We start from the raw sequence: 25,612 nt of genomic DNA, 5'->3' as shown, positions 1-25,612 counted from the left end.
ATAAATATAACAAAATAAGAAAAAAAAAGTTACAACTTGTAGTATATTGTAATGCTTATAGGTCTATATCACGAAGAGAAGTATTGTGCAATATTAAAACATCAAAATTGGCTAATAAAATAAATAAATCAGAAAGAAAGATAGATGATAATACACACACTACCAAAAATTTTAATTTTACTAGGGGTTATTTAACAGAGGTTATAATAACCTCAAGAAAATAGATTAGGTGCTTGAGGTTTTCTAAACCCCAAGTAAGTGTCGTGGGTTTTTCTCAAACCCAGTTAAAGTTAAAATAAGTAGATGCTATTTTGATTTTTTTCATATTCTGTCAACCTCCATCTTTCTTTTTTTTTTCTGATTTTTTTACCCTTATTCATATTTTTTTTCTTCTCTTCATTTTAATGTCCACCTCTGTCCTCCACAATTCTTCCATTTTCACTTTTCATCTATCACTTATAGACGTTGGCGAGCTTCATCCATCGACTGTAGAAACAATTAGGGTTCAGCCACTAATTCATGAGCTCTGTCGTCGCCGTTGACCTTGCCTTGTCCAGGTTCGCTATTCGCCTCCGTAACTGGCTATTCCTCCTCTGCACAAACTTCACGAGCACCTCCTTGTTGTGGCTCACCACAAGTTCCCTATTGTGTGCGTACCCTTGTTTGGGTCGTCTTCCGCCACCGGACGCTCACACACGTCAAGCCTTCAATCTCGCTCTCTCACTGCTACCAGCAACGACGAAGGTATGTTTTTCGTTTTATCCTTCTATAGAGGTTAGAGAATTTGATTCATGGTAGTTCAAATTCGATAGCATTGTACAAATATTCTAATTCGTTCCTATCATTTCGTGGTGTCTATGCTTTTATTGATGCATTTTTTGATTGGATTGAGCTTTGTGATTTTTTTTATTGAACATTTTGCTTGTATTTAGGAAATAACAATTTTGATTCTTTCTGAAAGTATGCTTTAACATTTTTAGACTATTCATCTAGATGATAGTTCTACTTTAGATAAGATAAAATTTGGTGCTTATTTAAAACTGAATCTGAATATAAAGTTTACACGTTACCTTAACAGTTAATCTTAAGTTAAAATTGTAATAGTAGTGTTTTAACTAAGTCAATCAAGAAAAGGGCCCCTTTGGTTGTGATGGATTAAGTTGACATGATTATTTCATCTCTATCTTGAATGTGTGATATTATGTACCGTGATGTGAAACTAAATTGAATATTGCCATTAAAACTGCAACTGCATTATGATTTCTTCATGACTTAAGTATCACTCACCGTAATGTGAAATGGAGTAACATTTTGTTGCATGAAAATTTTACTGTTAAAGTTGCTGATTTTGGATTCTTACAGTTTCTTCCGATTCATGTTACTCATGTCACTCATGTTACAACTATTTCAGTAGGAACTCGTGCTTACATAGATCCTGACTACTATATATCTGGAAGGGTGAGTAACAAAAGTGATGTGTATAGTTTTAGAGTGTTCTTGTTTGAACTCATATTCTCTATCCACCCAAGTTTGGTTGCAGGCACAAATAATGAGACTCTTGCACAGTTTGCAAATATTATGGTTATGATGCTCCAATTGATGAGTATGGTATGGAGTCTTTCAACCTTTATATCTCATTAATTTTCGATTCTGCAGAATTATATAAACAAAATTGTAACTTGAAATCACACTCTAATTTTATATGTAATGACAAAACTCAAAATTAGATGTATATTCTTTTAAAAATATTTGAACTGCATGATGTAGGAACTATTAGATAGACCAAGTGGGGCCACCTTAAAGACTTGCATAAAGCCATTAAACTTTGTGAAGAAGCACTGGCAACTACTGATCCAAATATTGCATCTCTTGGACCAAACATAGAGGTAATAAATGGTCCTTTAAAATTTAGCTAACTTGTCCGAGTGTAATAAAGGGACCATACATAGTGCAGTTTGTTCTAAAAAAACTTTGCTTATGAAATTGATTATTGAATAAATTCCTATTTAGTCTATTGCATATTATTAGAACTTAGGACTCCTTGTTAGCGTGATAAAATTGTTTAGGGTTGTCACTGAAAAAATAGTAAGTTTCTCTTATTCCAATTTCTTCTTGTTTTTGTTTCATTGTTATCTGATATGCATATGATCACAAACAAACTTTGGCAATCTTTTAGAATGAATTGTTCAAGACTTGATAGTCCTGAAAAGTCAGGTGTTTCTCTCAAGTACTTGGAGTGACTAAGATTAAGGAATTTCAACCGCTCTGAAACCTATAAACGTAGTTTTTGATAAAATTTTAGAAAAGAAAATACAAGAGGCACTGATTATATAACATGTAATAGGAACAAAGTATTTTAGTTATCCTGTGAGTTTTATGAAGTACAAGCAGAACCAAACTAGAAGGTTTGGTGGAGGAGTTCTTTGTGTTGTTTTGGCAGGTAGAACATGGTCATATCAAAGCCAAAAAGAGTCATTTAGAGGGGGAGTTCTCTCAATGCGTAAGAATATTTTAATTCTATTTCAGCTGCATAAAAAACTAATCACATTTACAAAATGCACCAACAAGTTCTATCAAGTTCTTCATTATTAATATTATTTAATCTTGTGCACATTATAGTTTGTGAATGAGACTTTGAGGGTTGCAAGCATTATTGGTGGAATATTAAAATGGATACTTTGTTACACATACATACCACCATCTTCGGTGTTTGATGTTCCTGCCAGAAAATATGAGGAATATACATAATAACTTCCTTCTCTTTTGTAGTAGCTATGGGGACCACATCATGAAACCATTTGCATCAAGATTCTTCATTCATCACACCAAAATCAGAAAAACGAGTTGATTTTACCACTGGAATATTCCGTTTTGGGAGGGATACTGAAGTTGTTACTAAGGTTTGGACATTCATTTAGCGGAAGTGGAATACAACATGTTATTAGAATGATGGGTTCTAAGCCATCAAATGCCATAACTTTCAGACTAACCTTTTTGTGACTAAGTCATCTGAAAAATTTTATTAACTTTGGAGCTGGTAATTTCAACTTCTTTTTCTTGTATATATGCCTCTCTACACAGTAGGTTGGCAGGAGCCTCAAACCATCTATTGACCTTTTTTGCAAAATAATGCATTTAATTGCTTCTGCATTTTCAATTTATCCTGTCCTAGTCTTTGCTTTTGCATGATCTTGATCATACTTTACTGTTCCAAGACATTTAAGTTTCTCTGTACACACAACAACATAACTTTTTTTTTTTAAATTATAGTTAGTTTTTCATTTACCATGTTGAACTGATACCCATTGGAATCTTGGAATATTCTTTTCTTCTAATGACTTAGTGTTAAAAGTGTTGAACTTAAAATGTCTGATTTGCTCGCAAGATGATACGGGTGGGAATTCATGTGAAATGTTACACTTTTTTTTTGTTGGGGCCCCTCTGTTGTGAAGAGAAAAATATTTGAGGATCAATGTTGATCACAGATTTTGGTTCAGACCCTACATTTTCAATGTAATTTTAAATTGAGAAAAAGAATTGGAGATATTTTATTCAACAGTGGGAACATTGGGGAACACCCCACATGTCCTTAGTCATGGAGAACTATATGTTGTACTCCTTAGTCTTGTATGGTTCCGAAAGTGATTTTGAAACAAACACAAGGTTAAGAGTCAACTGTGAGTCTAGGACATAAGAATGCAGTGATCCTTTCAGTAACTTAGATGGGCAGTCCAAATGGAAAATTATGGAATGCGTTTTGAGAATTATTGATGAAGTTGACCAAAATTTCAAGTTGAAGAATATAGTTGGTTTAAAAAGAAGAAGTCAATGGATGGAGATGGACATTGAATGCACCTTTTCCCCCTTTTCCTGCTTACTTGTCTGAATTAAAGTCTAGTTATGGTTCTTGAGAATTAATACCGAAGACAATATTGGAAATTCCCTATATAATATAGATTGACTAGAAATGAAAATTAATGTGGTAATTTCAACCTATGCTTTGACCTGTTTTAGTAAGTGACTATTAGCTAGGTATTTCAACTTACGCTTTTTATTAAAAAGTTATATATATATATATATATATATATATATATATATATATATATATATGTGTGTATATATATATATATATATATAAAAGAAATTATTTCCTTGATCAGTATTTACCATGTTGTCAACTAGCTAATATAGTTGTTGTGTGATGCACTCAGAAAGTTAAATGCACTTGTTCTCAACCCACAACCGAGGAATCAATATCTCCAAACCTATGTAAGCAAAATTCAATCACTTCCACTCAAACTATGCCCCCATTTTCCTTCTTAAATGTGCTCTAAATATCCATTGTACTCCAAATTATAACATAATTTTGACAAAGTCTGTCTCCTAAATTTATGCACTTAAGAAATTAAATAAAATTGTGCAACCAATTCCTTTGAATATCGATTGGTTTTGACAATGAAAATGCTTTTACACCCTGTAAATGATATTGTACTTAGTTATCATGATAAACAGAGATGAAGAGAAAATCGTTAACCTCTCATGCTAATTACCATGAAAAGAAAATCGTTGCCATGAGATTTCCCTCTTCTTCAAACATGAGATCATGTCTTCTTTATTTTTGGAATCCCAGGCATTAACGGGGGTTTTTGGAACCCCGAACATTACCGGGGGTTTTCGGAACCCCATGCATTATTGGGGGTTTTCAGAACCCCTGCCATTAATGGGGGTTTTTGGAACCTCAGGCATTAACGGAGGTTTTCGAAACCCCGGGTATTAGCGGAGGTTTTTGAAACCCCCAGTAAGTTGCGCTACTTCCAGGGGTTGCTAAAAATCCCCGGTAATCCGTTAGCCACGCTTGCTCTTCTGGGGAAATTTTAAACCCCTGGTAAAACCATTAGTGGGGGTTAAAACCCCCAGAAATGCCAAATATAACCCCCGTTAAAAATAATTATTTTTGTATGACAGTTCAATTTAAACTTATAATTTACTGAAGTAATAACAATTTAGATAATACATATTATTTACACTTCTAGCTTAAATATAAATTTAATGAAATTGACATATACTATAACTTAGTTCAACTATTATCAAGAGTTTATTTATTAAAGGGATTAAGTTAAAAATGAATTAATTTATTTCAATTAATTTTTGATTATAATAAGACTCCACTCATTATATATTGATAAATTCTTAAAAGTATTTTATTTTTTTTATTTTTTATATTCTTTTGTAATTTAATTGAAATAAATTGATTCAATCTTACTAATTTATAATATAATTAGAAATTATAAAACCGATTAAAGTAATACACTTTCATCATAAAAATTATAATATAATTAAAAATTATAAAAAAAATCAAATGATACAAATATAAAACCATTATTCTACTATTTAAAAACTTTCATCATAAATGAAAAGAAAAAAAAAATACTTCGTCCCTGAATTAAAGAATAATAAATGCTGAACAAATTTATTGTACTTGTAATTCTTACATCATAAATAAAGAAGGAAAATTTTCACTGGGTACCAATTGCTTTTAATTTAACAACTTCAAACAGGCAACCCAACACAAGTACACTTCGTCCCTCAGCATTACAAATTTGGTCAAAACACAATAAAGTATGGTAAATTATTAAAATTTTTTGAAGACTACCATTTTCTACATAATAAAAAGATGTAAGAACTTGAATTTGATGTAATAATTAAGGTTTGGAATAATTGAAAGTATTAACTTTTATTTTAGGCTATAATTCTTATTTGGTTTTTAATTGAATTACTCAATTAAGTCTCTAATTTTTATTTAGTTTAATTGAAATATTGTATTTGTAAAAATAATTTAATTAGGTTCTTTTAGTAAATGATGGATCTTAAGCATGATATACGGTCATGTTCTCCCATTTTTTTTTTTAACTTTTAGATTTTTCATATTAAAACTTTTTAAAGTTTGTTAAAATTTTTAAATCATATATACTATGATGAAAATCAAATTAAGTATACTTTTATGTTTTTATAATAAGTAATAAAATATAAAGTTAAATATAACATAGAATAAAATATTTATTAATATATATCTTTTATTTTATTTGTTTTTGTTTTTTGAGTTTTTTTTTTATATTTTACTCATTTTTTATTTTCAATTTCTTTAGTTATTTTTGCAAACTCACTATTTTTATATTTATTTTATATGTTTTATTATATTCATGAAAAAAATATATTTCTCATTTTTTTCACTTAATAGTAAAATATTAATTTAATAATTAATATTTTTCTTATTTCATGAATGTTTGTATATTATTTTTTTATGAATATAAAAGAAAAAATAATATATTTCATGTGTTTTTTTATAAATAGTTTTTATTTATGATTTGATTATCAGAGTTCTTTTAGTAATTATTTCTCTAAATTTTTAATTAGATGATGATCAATGATTTTTAAATTTTAAATTTAAAAAAATGTATGTTGGTATTGAATAAAAGAATAGATTTATTTTTTTAAAAATAATAAAGAGGAAGTTCCAGATGAAATATGAATATGAAAACAAACCGACTCAATTTCTTTACATATCTCGAAACATAATACTGAAGATTAATTAAGAAAAATGAAAGGTGAAATATTTTATATTAATTATTTGGAACATGACACAATAAATTTTCTCAAAATATGAGAATATTAGATGAATAGAATTGATCAAATAAGCAAAAATTATTTAAAATAGAACTCATATGTAAAATAACTTAAATTTATAAATTTTGAATATATTATTTTTACGTCCTAAAATTATTGGTCAAGATCTTATTTGAACCATGTCACACTTACCAATAACAAATAACAATTTTACATTTCTATGACATAAATAACCTAATTAAATACTACAAATATGAAAATTTAATTGAATGATTATATATATATATATATATATATATATATATATATGAGTTTTTCATGACATTTGTGAGATAAATAATGTGTTTGATGTCACTGTATTAGTTTTATAAGATTTGTTGTATGGGTAAAAAGTTTCATATGATGTTTAGTTATCAAATCGAATAAAAGTGCACGCACATGTTTCTTTTCCACTAGTTTATTTTGTAAATTATGTTATATCTGAACTACTATGTTATATTATTTTAACACAAGTGAATAGTCAATATATTTAAATAATTAAATATATTTGTAGTCATAAATGTTAAAATCATATTAAATTTTGATATAATTTGGCCTTTAAATTTAAAAATAAATAAATATAATTCATATAACTTAATTATTATTGTTTACATCTTAAACGACATTTTAGATTAATGTATGAATTATTTATACTATTTAACACATTTCAACTTAAGTACTAATCTGTAATATTTTTTAACACTAATAAACAAAAATAACATTATTAATTTAAGAGGATTACATCCATTTATTTTTATAATTTAAAAACAAAAATATATTAAAATTTTGAACAAATTCAAATTATAATTTTGTATATCCAAGTTTAATCCTAATTAAAATGATCGATGTATCAACTTAGATGTTATGATTACATGATGTTTTGTGTTGGAAGTTTTACTTCCAACTATACTTAGCAATATTTATATTTACTAACCCTTCTATTTAGTTATTTTATAATTATTTCAATGTATATGTTAATTACTTTATTTAAGATAAAATCATAGAGTTAAAACATTAAAGGAGAAAGAAACATTCTATAGGCATATTTTGATTACTTGATGTAGAATGAAAAAACAGTCTTAAAAACCGCATAATACCCCTAATGGCTTTTATATAAGATGACTACAGTTTTAAATTCTAGGTTTGACTTGCAAGAAAGGAGACGCCTTACGCGACACGCACATTGTAACATTACCTGCCAAACCTTTGACACCATGGCAGAGGGTGTACATTGTACACGACACATTGGAGCATCACGGGTACTGTAACTGTTTCATTTACAACAAGGTTAAATTCCAAATCTCGTAACCTTTTTCTGTATATTAACCTCTCTTTCTCTCTTCACATAAGTAAACTAAACGTATCTGCGTTGCAACTTCCTACCACTATCTCTTCTCATTAGACCAATTCCTCTCTTCACATTCATCATTTCCAGCAAACTTTTCCTCCCACGCACCAAATTTTTCAATCCTCTCCCACACAATATGAAGCCTCGCACCCCTACCAAAATCTCTGCATCATGGATTCCCATTTTCTCTGTCTTTTCCTTCATACTTGGTATGCTCATCACAAGCAGGTCTCTCTCTCTCTCTCTCTCTCTCTCTCTCTCTTTCTCTCTTAAAGTCTCCCTCTATTGTAGATTCTGCCTCTTTAATTGTTTTGAGCTGTGAAGATGTAAGCTTTGGTTTGTGGGGCTTGTTTTATGAGAGGTTCCGATCCTGGGTATTTGTTTGACTGCAGGATGTGGGACCCACCTGAATCAAACGGGATGCTTATTGCGCAGCATCAGCAGGACCAGCAGCTGCAAGTGATCTCAGGGGACTGCGCGACCAAGAAGGCATGTTTCTCTTTCCTATGAAGTTTTTCAAAGCAAAGTGTTCCGTTTTGTTTTGCTTTGGGTTTTGAAATCTCTGTGCTTTTTTCCCATCAGATGCAGCCCAAGGATGCAGTGAGCGAGTTACAGAAGACCCATGAAGCCATCCAGTGAGTGCCACCTGGATTCTGTTTCAATTTCTCCAGATTTGTTTGAAGTTCAAGTTTTTTTTTTTTTTTTTTCTAATTATTGATGTTTGTTTCAATTTCTTGGGGGGCATGCCAGAGCTTTAGACAAACAAGTTTCCATGCTTCAGATGGAGCTAGCAGCAGCTAGGAGTTCTCGTGAAAATGGGATCTCTGATTCGAATACTTCAGCCACCACTTCCGAGGATGGTTCTGCAAGGAAGAAGGCATTTATAGTGATTGGCATAAACACGGCTTTCAGTAGCAGGAAGAGGCGTGATTCAGTAAGAGAAACTTGGATGCCTCAAGGTAAAAAGAAATTAAAATCTGTTTTTAGGAGTCAACTATAAGGTCACAAAAGTTTCTAAAATTGAACCATATTCTTAACGCCTATTTTTAAGGGGGTAATTGCCCTAATCCATTTCTAAAATGTTGCGTTTGGTTTCACGTTTTGATCAGGTGAACAACTTCTTCAGTTGGAACGGGAGAAGGGAATTGTTATCAGGTTCATGATTGGCCACAGGTAATTCCAGTTTGGTCAACTGCGTGAAATTATCAAGACTATATTTGGTGTAGGGGAGAATTATAATGACACCTTTAGAAAATAACGGTACATTAGATAAAAAAATGGCACCTTTCAAATGGTCATGTGTCAACATTTTGAATGCTTACCTAGTTTCCTTAAAGAACTATGATTGACTACAAAAGTGGCTTCTAATATCAGTTGTCCTCTCTGCAGCCCCTTAATTAGTCAAAGACTCTTACAGCATATCTATTTTTAGTTGTCCCTTCCTTTGAAGTTTGAATCATATTATTGCTTAATCTATCTCTTAACATCAATACTCATTTTGAACATATCGACTTGTTTTCTTCGATCATTTTTCCTTTTCCGTTTCCTTAATGGCCTGTATTGTGCCTAAAGCATAAGCATATTCAAATTTACCACTTAAGATACTAGACTATTAGGTAGCATGTTTTTATAATACTGGTTAGGACCTTCACAAGTCAGAGTATGGGGTTAACCATGTGTGCTTCTTGCTCTATGATTTTTATCAAGTAATTTAGTTGATCTCCCTCGAGTTTATCTTTTGAATTTAGAGAATTATGATTAAATACATTGAGATTGTATGAACTTTTATCTTATGATGTGGTCTGTGTTGATAACACGCCAATCCATTTCTATACTGATCAAAATCTTTGCTAAAATAGGAGACACATCATGAGATGATAAGGAAATATGAAAACCTAGGAAATAGGAAAATTATTCCTAAGACATATTCTAAGTTGCTCTAAAATATTATAAGGTAAAATATTAATATTATTGGATATATTTTATATATTGTAACAGTTGGTATTCTGCCCATACATGTGAGATTGAAAAGGAAACTTATGAAACTGGTATTGATTTCCGTATTGAGTCAATATGAATATATTTAACTATTATGTAGAGAGTTATAGACTAAAATCTGCTTCATAATATTTTACCTATAAGAAGCACATTTTAGTCTAAAAACTGAGTTTTGGAAGCTTGATTATTATTACCTGTGCACAGGCAATGATAATTGTTCCCCTTTTACTCTGCACTCTTTGTGGAGGAATGGTTATCGTTACCTTGCCAAGAAACTTTTTAATTTATATGTACATTATCCTAAGTGAAAGATGAAATATTTATATATGGGTTGCTACTTAACTTCACTAACGTGGGATATATTGCCATTGTTGTCTCAGTGCAACTTCCAACAGCATTCTAGATCGAGCAATTGATTCAGAAGAAGCTCTGCACAAAGACTTTCTTCGCCTAGTAAGGCAGATCATTGTTAATTTTAAAGAGCGTGAGAAGAGAAAACATTGGATAATCTGGCAGAAGTTTGATATTAGATTTTTCATTCTGTTGTAGGAACATGTTGAAGGGTATCACGAGCTATCTGCAAAAACAAAGATTTTCTTTTCTACCGCAGTTGCAATATGGGATGCTGATTTCTATGTCAAGGTTGATGATGATGTCCATGTTAATTTAGGTATATGCTATCTCAGGATTCTTGATTTCTTGTTTTTTCTGGCCATTTTATTTTCTTTACCACCTTCCTCTGCCCCATTTCACTCACAAACAAATTCTAATATGTGATGCTGTTTAGGTGTCCTTGCAACAACCCTTGCTCGTTACCGATCAAAACCGAGGGTCTACATAGGATGTATGAAATCAGGGCCTGTCCTTTCTCGAAAGTAAGTCCATTTTTCTGCTGGCTACCCTTCTTCTGTGTCCCTCATCTAGGTTTTGTATTTATGTTTGACTGTTGTTTCGTATCTTAGGGATGTCAAATACCACGAACCTGAGTTTTGGAAGTTTGGAGAAGAGGGGAACAAATACTTTCGACATGCAACTGGGCAGATATATGCAATCTCTAAAGATCTTGCCACTTACATTTCCATCAACCAGTACGTATATGATTTTTTCCTGCATCACTTAATTGGTTATTTTCTGATCTCTAGGAATAAGTCTTCGTGCAAATGATTGTTCAGCATTTTTTACGTATTTTGCATGATGTTAGGTTGTAGTTTTGTTCTCTTTGGAGCTGTAAGAATTGCCATGGAATGTTATCTGCACAAGAAATTTTATGTGGATTCTAAATATGACTGCAGGCCTATTTTGCATAAGTATGCTAATGAAGATGTCTCGCTTGGTGCATGGTTCATTGGTCTTGAAGTTGAGCATATTGATGACCGTAGTATGTGCTGTGGAACTCCTCCAGGTATTTAACATGAATATATGTAACCAGAAAAACATCTCTGGTCTCTACTGCAGTAATGTTCTGGCACTTAGTACTGGTTTTGTTGACTGACAAACACTAATCTGAACTTGAACTTCACTGTTGTTTTTTCCTTTTGACGATGATCCTAATTTATGTTTGATGTTTGTGTAGACTGTGAGTGGAAGGCACAAGCAGGTAACATATGTGTTGCCTCATTCGATTGGAGCTGCAGTGGAATCTGCAAGTCAGTGGAGAAGATTAAATATGTCCACTCAAAGTGTGGTGAAGGGGATGGAGCTATTTGGAGTGCTTTATTTTAGATAAGGAAGATGGCTTTTTTTGTGGTTTGGAGAGAGACTAATTATTTAACTGCAGCTGGAACAAAGGCATTTTTCAGTTTTGAGAATGATTATTTTCTGCAAATAGGTAGATAGAACACGGAGCATCTGGTAAACAAGGCTGGTTCATAATTTTTTGTGGAAAAAGCTGAAGCTGGCAATTGCATGGATATGCATATGATGGCCTTCCGGTGTTAATTTTTAGTGGGAACCGATGTGGGGGCGAGGTATGACAACCATTCATGGTCAATTCTATTTTATAGTTTTAGTTTGTTCCTTTTATACAATGTTTTTGTCCATAATAGGACGAGATCGGTTGTTGTGCCCTTTGTAATGAAAAACAATGTATTGATAGTTCTGATAATGCGTTAAATTTGATCACTATTTCGATGCAATCAAAGGTTAAACTTTAAAATATTTACGTTTTTTTTAGAAATTATTTCAAACATCCCTGATTATGAAAAGTCATAGGAAACGGACATTGACAAAGTACAAATAAATTCAACTATATCAGTATAGTGGGTCAAATTTGCCTTGCGATTACAACTGTGACCTCCTCAACTAATCCTATTATCACTATGTTACCAAACCTATTATCAAATTTGTTACTCTTGTTGTTACTACTGACTAATTATATTGTAATGGCTCCTATCATTATCATAAGTAGTAATGGTAGTAATAATATAATTAGTGATATTTGTAATCATTATAATACTAATTAAAATTACCATGTTGTTTTAACTAGAGGCTACTGGTTAATAACAGTGAAAGATGTTCAGATGTATAAAAAGGGTTTATGTTGTCAATTTTTAATGTGTTTTACATTGTTTTAAATAATAATAATAAAAAAAAAAACTTATCATTTTAACTTCTAAATTGACGTTTCAAGACGATACAAATTTTATGTGATATTGATTAAATTAGTTGTAAATACTTCTAAGTTGATGCTAAGACAATCCTAATTAAATATATACTTTTTGGCTTAAATACTTTTTTCGTCCTCATTTTCGTAGTGTTTGTTGTGAATGGTCCTTATTTTGACACAATGTTTAAAATGGTCATTATTTTTACCGAATATTTAAAATGGTCTTCGTTTTCACAATTCGAATTTTATTTAGTCCTCTTTTGTGACGCCGTTTAAATCGAATTGTGAAAATGAAGATCATTTTAAACATTCGGTAAAAATAAGGACTATTTTAAATATTCTGTCAAAATGAGGACCATTCGCAATAAACATTACGAAAATATGAGAAAAAAAGTATTTAAGTCATACTTTTTCCATACCAAAGACTATCATTATTTTCACTTCTTCACACATTTTAGGAATATTTCATTTTGCCGTCTCTGGTTGAAGTTTTTTTTTTCCTTGTTCCTAATTTCACAACTCTTACTATGCCATGAGTTTATTTTGGCATAGTAAAGATCAACAATCGTCATTTTTATAATTTACTTTGTTTCATTTCTTATTTTTATTATATATATATATATATATATATATATATATATATAAATTATCATTGGAGAAGTATCACGATCAATAAATTAATTTGATTAATTTATTACTAGCTTAATGTCAAACAAGTAAAACACATAACAATTAGTATTGCCAGTTTAATATTAAATATGTGACTACTACAATCTTTTGCAAACAATGAATTTTTAAAAAAAGAAACAATTGTAACGAGTTTATAGATGCAGATCTCTAATCTTAGAATTTTAATTTCACTCCAATGTCTGTATAGCACTAAATCTAAGTTGATTTCTAAACTTATTTGTTGCAATTATCATTTAGTTTAATGATTATTATTAAACGAGTTTATTTATATATTATTATAATTATAATTATGAGAGGGGAAAGCATGTAATAAAATGTCTAGATTTTGTGTGAAATGAGATGGTAATTGTGTTTGATCGCGTTCTCCGTCTTGGGCGGTGTCAACGAGGCGGCGGAGAATGGAAAACGCCGATGTATTCTTGGGCTTACAGGACTTCCTCGAGCGCATGCGGCAGCCCTCCGCCGCTGAATTCGTCAAAGCAATCAAAAGGTTTCTCTGAGCTCTCATTCTTTTTACATTGCGATTACGATTTAGGTTTGGAATGGGAACCCTAACTAACGATGTGAGATTTTCGCAGTTTTATCGTTTCGTTTTCGAACAATGCTCCTGACCCCGAGAGGGACAGTGCCTTGGTTCAAGCGTTCCTTGCGAAAATGGAAGCGGATTTCAGGGCTCATCCACTTTGGGCTGGTTGCACTGAAGAGGAGCTCGAAAGTGCCGGTGAAGTCAGTTTCTGCTTAACTCGTAACATGCTTTTTCTACTTGTTGTTCGCTATAAATGAAGATACATTTCAATTTTACAGTAACTAATCAACTAACTTGATCTACTGTCACCTCACATTGAATACATTTAATGTTTTATTTTCCGCGCTGGATCTCGGGTTGATTGAATTGGGTTTTTTTGCGATCACTGCTACAACTCATTCATCCTTTCATGTCCTATTTACGGGTTTTTTCCTCAATAATGGTGAATTCTGTAAGACACCAATGAAGATCCAAAGTTTTATACATAAAAAATATAAATTTGAAATGAAGATACTGAACATAATAAGGCATAAATGGTAAGGAAGACTAGAGAGTCTGCAAATAGCAGTATACCGCTTACTAATTAATGAATTGCTGTTCTGGGATCGTGTCTAATTATCTGAGATGATTATTTTAGCTCTTAAAAACGTGAAATTTGAGTGAGATGGTCATGATCACCAGAAATCTAGTGGGAATGAATCAATCTGAATCCTCATCTTATGGCCTTCTTGTTTGTGTCTGTTTAAAGAAAAAAACTTCTTTTCTAGAAAACTTGTTTATTAAGTTTATAATAATTAGAGGAATACACTAAACGACTGACGCACCCCAGTCCCAGAGGCCCCTTGCTTCGTGAAAGTATTGGAGGGGATAATTGCACAGTCTTTCTCTTACATATGCAAAATGGTCGTGACTGGATTTGCTCATGACCAACCGGTCACCAAGGTGAAACTTTACCGGTGTCCTAGGGTTTGCAATTAGTGGAAAACAACAAAAGCATAAAATAATTCTTCCAGTGCTTCTGTCAGAAGTCAAAAAAAGGTGGTTTTTGAAAAAAGGCTATGAAGAAAAGCTTTATTATGAATTTTTGTTTTCTATTTTTATTTTTTGTTTCAAAGTATGTTCAAATGCACCTTCAGAACCTAGGCAAGAAATACTAGTTCATTTATTCTATTATTTAATCACTTGTGAGTGCGTATTGTCTTGCAAGCTTGGTTTGCCCAGGACATCTAACTCACTGTGATACTTCATTTTAGGTGTGAGGTCCAATGTTTAGAGAAAATCAGAAAGGAATAAAAAAATACTTTAATTTCCATTCGCATGAATTTCACTTAAACAAGTGTGCAGTGAGCGAGACAGAATTTTTTTCAAAAATTTGTTACGCAATGTATAGAAGGTTGTTATCCTTCAGCTTCAATATTAGGTAAATAAAACTTGGACTGCCGCCACACCTAACCTTAACAGAGGGTTTTGATGATGCACAATGTGTAAATTCTAGTCAACACAAGTATTTTTTGATAAGAAGCAAGCAAGTTCAATTCCACTTTATCTGCCATTTCTTTTATGAAAGTGTTACGAAAGCTCATTCTTTTTGGTTTAATATTCCCTGGTGGTTATAAACAGGTTAAATAAGTTTCAATAGATGATGTTTTTTTCCTGGAATACTACACAAATTCATTCCAGTAAGGAGTTGAGTGTTAGCTCCTGCATCTGTGTACTTTGTTTTCCATAGAAAACATTGTTCTATATTCTTCTTGTTAAATTCTTTTAGTATATAGTGCTTCTACAGTGACTGATTGCTTTACCTCTGAATTTTGATCATATACAGGGGCTTGAGAAGTATGTCATGACAAAGTTGTTTGCTCGTGTATTTGCTTCAGTTCCAGATGATGTAAAACTTGATGACCAACTTTCTGAGAAGATGGCTTTGATTCAGCAATTTGTTCGACCTGAAAATTTGGATATCGAGCCACCATTTCAGAATGAATCATCGTGGTTGGTGAGTCCCATTCAAAAGTAATCTGACCTGGCTCACATGCAATTATGCATCTAAGTTCATTTTCCTCTTGTTAATAACATTTATCACTTAAAAAGGGACACTAAGTGTATTTTATGTTTAATGTATTCTTCTGTCATCTACTATTATTGCTACAACATCAGTCTCAAATGCTACATAATTCTTCTCATATCTCTTGCATTTGTCGTTTGGTTTTTAATGCTATTGTCTGTAACATTTTTGGTATAGCTCAATCATAATTTAATTGAGCTTGTTGATTAATTTCTATGCTTGAACCCCCCACAACAACTACCTGTTTTTTGACTTGGGACATAAGCGCCACAAACAATGTGATCCAAGTTGATATCACAAGTATCCTTATTCTTATAACTAGCGAACACATAGGCGCTGTCGCGCCTGTGTATTCGCATTTTTTAATTTTCAAAAAATTTAAGTTAAGATGAATAACAAATATATAATTTTTAAAATAGTTGTTAAATATAAAATTAAAAAAAAAAGATATATAAAAAGAAAATTTAAATAATGATTTAAGACAAAAGAGATTTGTAGAAAAATGATTAAAAGTAAATTATTTATAAAATAATTAAATTTTAAAATAACTAAGGGTAAAACATGTATTATGAAATGTGGACACAAAAAGAGGAATCCTCTTTCTTGTTATAGATTTAGTTTTAGCATATTATTTAACAGTTGGTGTATTCTTTCTCCACATTTTACTTATTTATTAATGTTATTTTTATTTGTCATCATTTCCCAATGCTTTAGATTGATTAGTTTTTGGGCTTGTCTCACATTGGATTTCAATGGATTTAGATTCATTGGTTCATGATTCTCCAAATTTTCTTCAAAATAAGTTTTCTGTCTGATGTGTCCTTGGGCTTTTACTAGATGGTAGTCAGTCAGTATGTAAACATTGTATCAATCTCAGATAGTGATGTGTAGCGGACAACTCTGAAAATGCTATAGCAAGAATAGGGTTTTATATTGTGTGCGCTATAGACCCATTGGAAACTTGCATGACTTTTGTTAATATTTGTATGTTTTGTATCACGTATTTAATAAAATTTGATCTTTTTTGTGTAGTTATATGTATGTATACATTATAAAAGTAATGAAAAAAATGTCAGAATAACGACTATCCCACAATGATGTTATTTGGGCCAGCTGCTATCCAGGATTTAAAACTCTGACTGGAAATTGGGTGATCATGATTTTAAAGGTTACAACACAAACTCAATATCCTATATTACACCACACTAAAAAGGTACACAAAATTAAAGAATTTAGTAATAAAAATAAGTCACAGTTTACGCATGCAATCACCATCAATCTAGGAGCAATAAGAACATATGAACAACTAACAAAGTCAAAAACAGAAAGCTGGTGACGAAACTGACCGAAAAGAACATTACAAATTTGATAAGATTTAGCAAAAGGTGAACTGAGAAGTCTAGAGGAACAGCAAGGAACATAAAATGAAAGAAAGAAGTCTTGAAAGTGTGAAGGAGCAGAGTTCAAAACAGGAAACAATTTTGTGGAATATTTTTCCATAAACCCAATCAACAGTGTTCTAATGGGTTTTTGAACGCTATAGCATGGTAGTGCTGCTATAGCACGCAAAAAACTGGTAATTTGGCCATTATTGCGACCACAATGGTCACTATTGAGAACTGTTCGCTATTGGAATACTATCAGTCTAGCGCCACTCTGCTCTGCCATAACGCCACCATTGACTCCTATAGTTGTAAATACGGAATTTTCTAGTTACTGGCAGCAGCTGTCTAAAATCGTTTGACGCTGTGTACACGTGTTTTTACTATGTTTTAGCTACTAAAGTTTACAATTTTGACATGTTCATGGTTTTGTTTATATACTTCTGTTTTCTATAAATGTTATTATATGTTGTATCATTCTTATGGTGGCAGCTCGCACAGAAAGAATTACAGAAGATCAACATGTACAAAGCACCAAGGGACAAACTTGTGTGTATTCTGAATTGTTGCAGGGTTATTAGCAACTTGCTGCTTAATGCTTCGCTTGCTTCCAAAGAGAATCCTCCGGGAGCTGATGAATTTCTTCCTGTGCTTATTTATGTAACCCTAAAGGTAATCTCAATGTTTCTTCACAAATTGGTACATGCATAGTTCTCAAGTACAAAAAATTTTGCTTGATAAAATGCTGTTGTTACTTTCACTATCTATAAAATTATGAGTGTGACATGTGGATGTATGCCTCTATATTTTGGTATTTCCTTTGTTCTATAATGCACATTCTTGCTTGTTTTTTTTTCACTTGTGAAGTTCACTTGCACAAATAAAGCTTGTAATTTATTGATGTTATGTAAAGTCTCTTATAGCTTATTTCAAAAGAAATATTTGACGTGGTTGTTGAAATGTCATCTTGCATGCACTGATCCAGTCATCAGGGCCTTACCGTATTGCCTGAAAGTTCCATTAATTCTCGCTTTAAAAAACTCATTGAGCTGCTAATGGTGCTGAGCTATATGACCTTTTCTTCTGAAATGCTTGCTGTCAAAATTATTTGATTCGAGCGTTTGCTTAAAACTGAATTGATGAAGCCAGATAATTCAGACTTTTGGTAGACTTATATACAGTGTTATGTTATGTGTCCTAAGAAGGTTAAAATTTATATTTTGTACACGGCTAACCAAAAATTAGAAAAAAAGAATGTTAACTATAAGAGCAACTATATATTCTCATAAACTGTATTGTTAAGTGCCAGTCTAAGTATTCTTGATTTTACAGTTTGACAATATCTTCTAAATGATACTATGCAGGCAAACCCTCCACAACTGCACTCAAATCTACTGTACATACAAAGGTTTAGGCATCAATCTCGATTGGTTGGAGAAGCAGCATATTATTTTACCAACATGCTCTCTGCTGAGTCCTTCATCTCAAACATTGATGCAAAAGCCATTTCAATGGATGAAGCTGAGTTTGAGAGTAACATGGAATTTGCTCGTGCTATGCTTTCAGGCATTTCAGTTGATACACAAGATCCTGGTTCACCTTATCCAAATAATGGGCAGCATCCAGTAGCAGAACCCACTAGGCACAAAAATAAAGCTTTGAATGATAATAAGGACCCTGCAGTACGAACTCCGTCATCTGTTACAAAATCAGAAGGCAAGAAAGTTGCTTTTGCAGATGAATTACTGATCACAAAAGTTCCATCCCTCTCGGATTTGGAGAATAAAGGGGCAAATATGATTCTAAAGGAGGACAAGTTGAATGAAGTTTTCGGGGAGTTTCCATATTTGTTTGCTAGTGTAGGGGATCTAACAGTAAGTGATGTTGAAGACCTGCTAAATAATTACAAACAACTTGTTTTCAAGTATGTCTCTCTTTCTAAAGGGTTAGGCGTATCTCCTACACCTCAGCCGCCAGCCGCCCAAAATAATTCTGAAGACCGTGCTGAAACAACAATAGATTCTTCAGACGGTGGACCTCTAGATGAGAATAATAAATCAGAAGAATCTATTGATAAAACAGAGGAAACTTTGGATAAAGTTTCACCTATCGAGGAGCAAAAAGTTGAGTCTGATTTGCCACAGGATGAGCCAGCTGCTCCTGATGGTGATGCCCCGCTAAGTAATCAGAAATAGCTTCAACCGTTTTCTACCCCCACCACATACCCCATTTTTTCACCTTTTTTTTCTGTAAATTTACATGGTATTGTCCTTTGGGTGGTGGCTGCTCTCTTTCCTTGTGTCAGGGACGGCCATACCATGACCAAAATGCCCTCTGTAACATTGTTCTAAAGTAGATTTTAGGATTGCAACAAATAGAAATTTTACGTTTCCTTTTGCGATGCAAAAAGAATGCGAAGATTTGAGTGTGGTTTTGTTTTAACACCCATGTACTCTGAAATTTGATTTTATTCAAAAGAAAACTAAGACCTAACATTCGTGACATAATATGCCAGTTGCATCAGCAGGTACGGAGAGTTGAAGCTGCGGTGGACACTCATCATGAATCAGGAGCTGATAATCAGAGGTCGGTTATCTATACTCCTCCCCTCATATTGCAAATTTGTTGTACCGTTGGATGTGAAGAAAGCTCAACATGAATGGTGGTATGTATCGGTATATGTTTCATTTCCTTGAGTGTTACTTCAAAATACATGAAGATCAGGAATCATGGAAATTGAGCCTCATGGGTATAAAATCCAGATCAGCCTCCTTATAAGCACGTTCTTGTACCACCGACTAGATCTAACCCAATCATCTCCCATCCATGTAGATTTCACATGGAAAATAAAAAGAAAGAAAATAAAATAATGTATATGAGGGAAAGGACATACATAATGCATGTGCAGTTCTGGTTTCTTTTCCATGTTTTAACTGAAGGGTGCTTGATTGGAAATTAGGAGATAGGTGAAACCATGCCCACCATATCAACAAAATAGATTACGTTCCATTTGACGACGCTGGATAGCACCTTTGCTTTGTCTCTTCCTCTTATATTCTTATAATGACTTTATTCCCTTAATAATGCACCAATTACATAACCTAGCCCATCTTTGAAACTACATGTCCCCTTATTATCTAATAGTTGGGTGAGAGAAATTCTCCAATAAATAGTCCTATTTCTACTGAATCGGGTTCAATTAACCTTCTGATTTGTCTAGAAACAGGGTCAGGGACTCGGGGCACATAACCTTCTGCACCCATGCTTATTCTAACTTAATTTAAAACATATGGAGAGTTTGAATAATAATCTACTGTCAGGTGCATTAGTAGTGTGCAGAGATAGCAGTTCAAAGACATGTATGTCCTCTTTTTTAAAGACAATCTTTGGTAAGACCTATGATTATTTGTTAAGTAGGTTCACTTTCACTACCAGGTGTTACATGGTTGTTCCACTTTACCATTGTACTATGAATAATTGTTAATTATTTTTTCGAGCTGTTTCCATTGGACAGTGACAATGTTCCCTTTCTTTTCTTTTTAGTTTTGTTTCCATTTATTTTGGGACACAATCTACCAAGTTTTTGGTCTCTTAGCACCTTCAATCTCTCCACATTCCAAAAGCATGGTAGTTATGATTTTTGATTGATAACAGAGAAAGTTGATTGGAAAAGCAATTTCTCTTGCTTCTCTTGGAAGTTATTCAGCCATGATAATACAAAACAAAATATTGTAAGGCAGGAAAGTGACAGGATCACATGACCAAACTAACATTGATATCAAAATGTGTGAAACAAAGCAATTGCCAGACTCTGTTCAACATTGCTTGCCTCCAAATTGAATTTCTCACACAATTCTAAGCTCCCCGTTAGGTTTGTTCTCCCTAATTTATATATAAAATAATACATCTCACTCACCTCAAAATATATCAGTAATGATAAGTGTTTTACTATACCAATTGCACAGAATAAATACTTTTTATGTCATTAAAATTTGTAAACATGTGTTTTTAAACATCTAAAATATATTTAGATTTATAAGAAATATTGTACTGTAGTTATCATAATTTTTTTTAAATATTAGAATTCAAGGTAGAATTAAATGTATTAATACAATAGATTAAAATACAAATGAATAGAATACAAAACCTAAAAACATTCTCCTAAAAAAGCTGTTTAAAAACACCTTGTCGAATTTTATATTATTCGGAGGCTTAAGATATTTTAAAATTAATAATCAGGACAGTTTTCGTGATTTCTTCTCCTTAATCAATAACACAAGATTTTGGGATGGGAATGAACCTCCCATAAGATCACTGAATCTAGACGTGATAATTTAAAATACATATTTTTAGATAACACAAGTGTTTGATAATTGAATTCTTTAATTAATATATATATAGTTTGATCTTTACGTCGAATATAAAGTCACAATTAAAAAATATATATTATTTTACTTTAAAAACGGACCTATGGATAAAAAGAAATTGGACCTTTTAATTAAGAAAAAAAAATACTTAAGATGTTTATGTAATACAAAATAAAAAATTGGTGTTAGTGTAAAAACCTGAAAGTTTATTTACTTTATTTAGAATAAAAAGTTTAGTTATATTATATTTTATAATTTATATTATAATAGAGCCTAAAAGCCAATCTTAACCGCACGAGATATGAAAAGAGTGTGGTCACGTGCCTCACACATGCAAACACTGATGGCATGTCGGCCGCAAACAACGTTCCCAATCAAATTTCTGTCCACGTGGTTCCCTTTTATTTTATTTTATTTTTATTATTTTAACTTCATTTGTTCCATTTTGCGTGTTTGACAAAAATAAATGGATAAATTTGTGAATACTAGAATATCATTTCTGTCTGTATTTATATTTTGCGTCTTTCTTTTCGATCTGCACTTGTTGATTCTGTGTCAACGGACACTATATTCTTACATGTATAAAAATTTGATATTTCTTTATTTCATAATAAATATATAAATTTATATTTTCATAAATACAAGATCATTTATGCATAAGTTGCAAGATGATTGATAGTACGCATTTTGACGCCTCCAAGTACGCTTCTCATTTTGAGTTATTGTATAATATTCTTGCTTAAGATTAGAGTTTTATCATCATTAATTCTTAAGAGAAATATTTTCACAAATGAAAAAGAGGTAAAATTTTTTAATATTTTTATTTGATAATTTTTATTTGTTTTAAATTCTCTTTTTAAGTTATAAATTTTGACAATTTCTTTTTTATGAATTTTACTCAAAACAAAAACTGTAACGCTCATGACTTTTATTGTAAAATTGACATAGTTCAAAGTTGAAAATTTTATGTTATTGTTTATATAAGTAAAAGATAAATGTTTAAATATGTTATTAATGAATGATGTGGATATATGTAGATTTAAAATAATATATTCAATTAGATTGATGTATGATATGTTAAATTTAATTATTTAAGTTGTACATTTATGACAATGTGTTGACTTAGTTTATAAGAATGATAATGTGTTTAGTGTATCACATGTTAAAAAGAATGCAGGATGTGTATTTTAAGTTGTTGGTCTTTTTAAGTCTGTCTTGCATAACTTACAACTCGCACGAATCAGTATAAGACAGGACAAATAGATCTGCATAATCATATGACAAAATAGTTCATTCTATTTTAATTCCTAAGTTATTTCGTCCTCTTTTATTCAGTAGTGAAATATGATGAGTCATCTCATATTGTCACTAATATTGATTTGTGTATTGGATAGCTCATTTATTCAATATAAGGATGTGATGTTATAATTTGTTGTGATATTGTATCAATTAAGATGATTAAAATGAATACGATTGAAATACACATAAAATATAAACTTATGATGGTATGTGAAGTTTTTTTTATATGTATGTAATAAACATAGATATCTATATTTAACTTTATTGAGTGTATAAAGTAGATCTCAATTTGTGATATTTATTGTCTTAAACTTACCTTAACCTATGAAAATGGAGATGCAAGTCAAATAAACTTAATATGATATACTTGATATGAATATTTTTAAAATGATAGGTACATATTTATTCTTAAATATCTTTATGATATATTGATTTATGAGGTAATTTTTATTTGTTAATAATTGAAAGTTTAAATCATTTATAGTCATATGTATAATATGTGTAACTAAAGTATGCATCGCATATATTAATATTTATATTTCAATAGTCTATCATTTATATGTTTTATATGTGTTATCTATGTGAAAACATGTTATTATTGCACTTGGAATATGAAGATAATTGTAATTTTTGGAATGAATGTATATATGTATATTAAGTTTATATATATTTTTATTGGTTAAAAGTCGAAGTGTCATCCTTACCTTCCACTAAATTTTATGTCTAGAAAAACTCGTTACCTATTAATATATTTTATATTTAATTATTCATTTGATTTTTGTTTTTGTCACAAAAAAGTGCTAAGTCGGTTATTCATTTTATTTTCATCTCAATTTGGTCGTGACTTTTTTAAAAGTTATTCAATTTAGTCATTTCTGTTAGTATTGTGTAATGTGTTAAAGTTAGTATTACATGTCAATTTGTAATTTTTTTGTATATTTTAGTTTTTTAAGTTTTTTTTGTAATTTCTTTTCACGTATCACTTTAAAGTTGTGTTATGTGGCACTATCTGATGGGGAAAACAATAACAAACAATATACCAGAGAATGCAGCGGATATAATTTCCCCTAACTTGCAAGAATCTATGAGGAGCAATAATCAAAGAGCAGCAATAATAAACCACCAAAAGCACAAATAAAGGCACCAAGATTTTTAACGTGGAAAACCCCTCAAATCAAGGGTAAAAACCACGAGTCGTCCAGACCAAAGAAATAGCTTCACTATGATCAACAAGAGTACAAAAGAGTCTTAATCAATAGCACAAATTAGTGCCAACACCCAACCAAATAACAAAGCAACAAAGCTTTCAAATAGAGAAGAACAAGAGAGGAAAACCTCTACAAATCACTGCTGCAGTGCGAAATTAATATCTCCCAACTCAGACCTCGTATCAAAGATCCGACCGGTCAGAATGAAGAGCAATGAGTTCCGAACCTGCTGTAAAAATTTCAGCCCGATCCAACGGTGAACGAATCCGCAGCGCCGAATTTACTGCGACAGCTCTATGAAAAACGTGAACAGAATTTTCCCTCTACCTCTCCCTCTATGTGTTAGGGCTTTCAGTGTATTCTTACTCTATTGTTCTGCCTCTCTCTTTATTTTATAGCCTCCTCTCCACTAGGTTTAAGTGAGACATGGGCTTCTCAAATTTTGGGCCTTTTCTCCACATAGGAAGGGAGCCCAATACCCAACAAATCTCCCCCTCACAACTATGTGGAGATAACCGCCAAACCAGCGATCTCACAACAAACTTCAAACTTTCCTCTTGGCAATGCTTTAGTCATCATATCAGCACCATTATCATCTGTATGAACTTTTTCCAACTCCAACAACTTAGCATCCAAAGCATCACGTATCCAATGATACCTCACATCAATATGTTTGGATCTAGAATGAAAAATTGGATTCTTACCAAGATGGATAGCACTTTGGCTATCAACAAACAATGAATAGTTATCTTGCCTAAAACCAAGCTCCTGCAAGAATTTCTTCAACCATAACACCTCCTTGCATGCTTCAGTAATAGCAATGAACTCTGCCTCTGTAGTAGACAACGCTACACACCTTTGTAGTCTTGATTGCCAAGCCACAGCTCCTCCTGCAAACTTTATCAAATAGCCCGAAGTGGACTTTCTGGAATCAATATCCCCAGCCATATCTGAGTCTGAGTAACCCATCAAAGTAGGTTTATCACCTCCAAAACAAAGCTTCATATCAACTGTACCATGAAGATACCTCAAAATCCATTTCACAGCATTCCAATGCTCTCTACCTGGGTTTGACAAAAATCGACTAACTGTACCAACAGCATGTGCAATATCTGGTCTTGTACACACCATCGCATACATCAAACTGCCCACCGCAGATGCATAAGGAACTCTACTCATATTGGTCTTCTCAACTTCATTTGAAGGACTCTGTTTAACACTCAGTTTAAAATGAGTAGCAAGAGGAGTACTCACAGCTTTAGCATTTTCCATCTGGAATCTCTGCAACACCTTCCTAATGTATTGCTCTTGTGATAGATAAATCTTCTTTTCTCTCCTATCACGTGAGATATGTATGCCAAGAATCCTTTTAGCAGCTCCCAAGTCTTTCATGGCAAAAGACTCGCCAAGTGTCTTCTTTAACCTGTCAATTTTGGAAATATCTTTTCCAACAATAAGCAT

At 32.0% G+C, this 25,612-nt stretch overlaps 3 protein-coding genes across 11 annotated transcripts; all 3 read left to right on the top strand.

The window, feature by feature from the left end:
* The first annotated feature begins 385 nt into the window (after window positions 1-385).
* On the top strand, window positions 386-3,161 carry LOC114195893 (LRR receptor kinase SERK2-like). 9 transcript variants are annotated; one of them, XR_003606596.1, is made up of 5 exons: window positions 387-744; window positions 1,412-1,458; window positions 1,541-1,608; window positions 1,768-1,886; window positions 2,773-3,161. XR_003606596.1 is itself a non-coding variant. In XM_028086322.1 (4 exons), exons 1-3 carry the CDS (start codon window positions 520-522, stop codon window positions 1,882-1,884), a joined length of 588 nt encoding a protein of 195 aa, XP_027942123.1. In that variant the 5' UTR covers window positions 386-519; the 3' UTR covers window positions 1,885-1,886; window positions 2,773-3,161. The 9 variants fall into 9 exon arrangements, 2 of the variants coding, with proteins under 2 accessions (XP_027942123.1, XP_027942122.1); XR_003606595.1 differs by having other exon boundaries at window positions 2,770-3,161; XR_003606592.1 differs by having other exon boundaries at window positions 1,530-1,608; window positions 2,770-3,161.
* Window positions 3,162-7,981: 4,820 nt separating this feature from the next.
* Window positions 7,982-12,144, top strand: LOC114164487 (beta-1,3-galactosyltransferase 7-like). Its single transcript, XM_028049181.1, has 11 exons — window positions 7,982-8,239; window positions 8,404-8,500; window positions 8,594-8,646; window positions 8,762-8,970; window positions 9,121-9,184; window positions 10,390-10,462; window positions 10,559-10,679; window positions 10,797-10,884; window positions 10,972-11,097; window positions 11,302-11,411; window positions 11,583-12,144. The coding sequence occupies exons 1-11, from the start codon at window positions 8,148-8,150 to the stop codon at window positions 11,729-11,731; spliced, it is 1,182 nt and encodes a 393-aa protein (XP_027904982.1). The 5' UTR covers window positions 7,982-8,147; the 3' UTR covers window positions 11,732-12,144.
* A 1,439-nt stretch (window positions 12,145-13,583) lies between these two features.
* On the top strand, window positions 13,584-19,719 carry LOC114163800 (vacuolar protein sorting-associated protein 9A-like). Its single transcript, XM_028048126.1, has 5 exons — window positions 13,584-13,794; window positions 13,883-14,030; window positions 15,656-15,826; window positions 17,770-17,949; window positions 18,642-19,719. Exons 1-5 carry the CDS (start codon window positions 13,703-13,705, stop codon window positions 19,470-19,472), a joined length of 1,422 nt encoding a protein of 473 aa, XP_027903927.1. The 5' UTR covers window positions 13,584-13,702; the 3' UTR covers window positions 19,473-19,719.
* The last annotated feature ends 5,893 nt before the right edge of the window (window positions 19,720-25,612 follow it).

Source organism: Vigna unguiculata, chromosome 9, assembly GCF_004118075.2.
Source record: "Vigna unguiculata cultivar IT97K-499-35 chromosome 9, ASM411807v1, whole genome shotgun sequence".
Lineage (NCBI taxonomy): Eukaryota > Viridiplantae > Streptophyta > Magnoliopsida > Fabales > Fabaceae > Vigna > Vigna unguiculata.
This window is presented reverse-complemented; position numbering and strand designations above follow the sequence as displayed.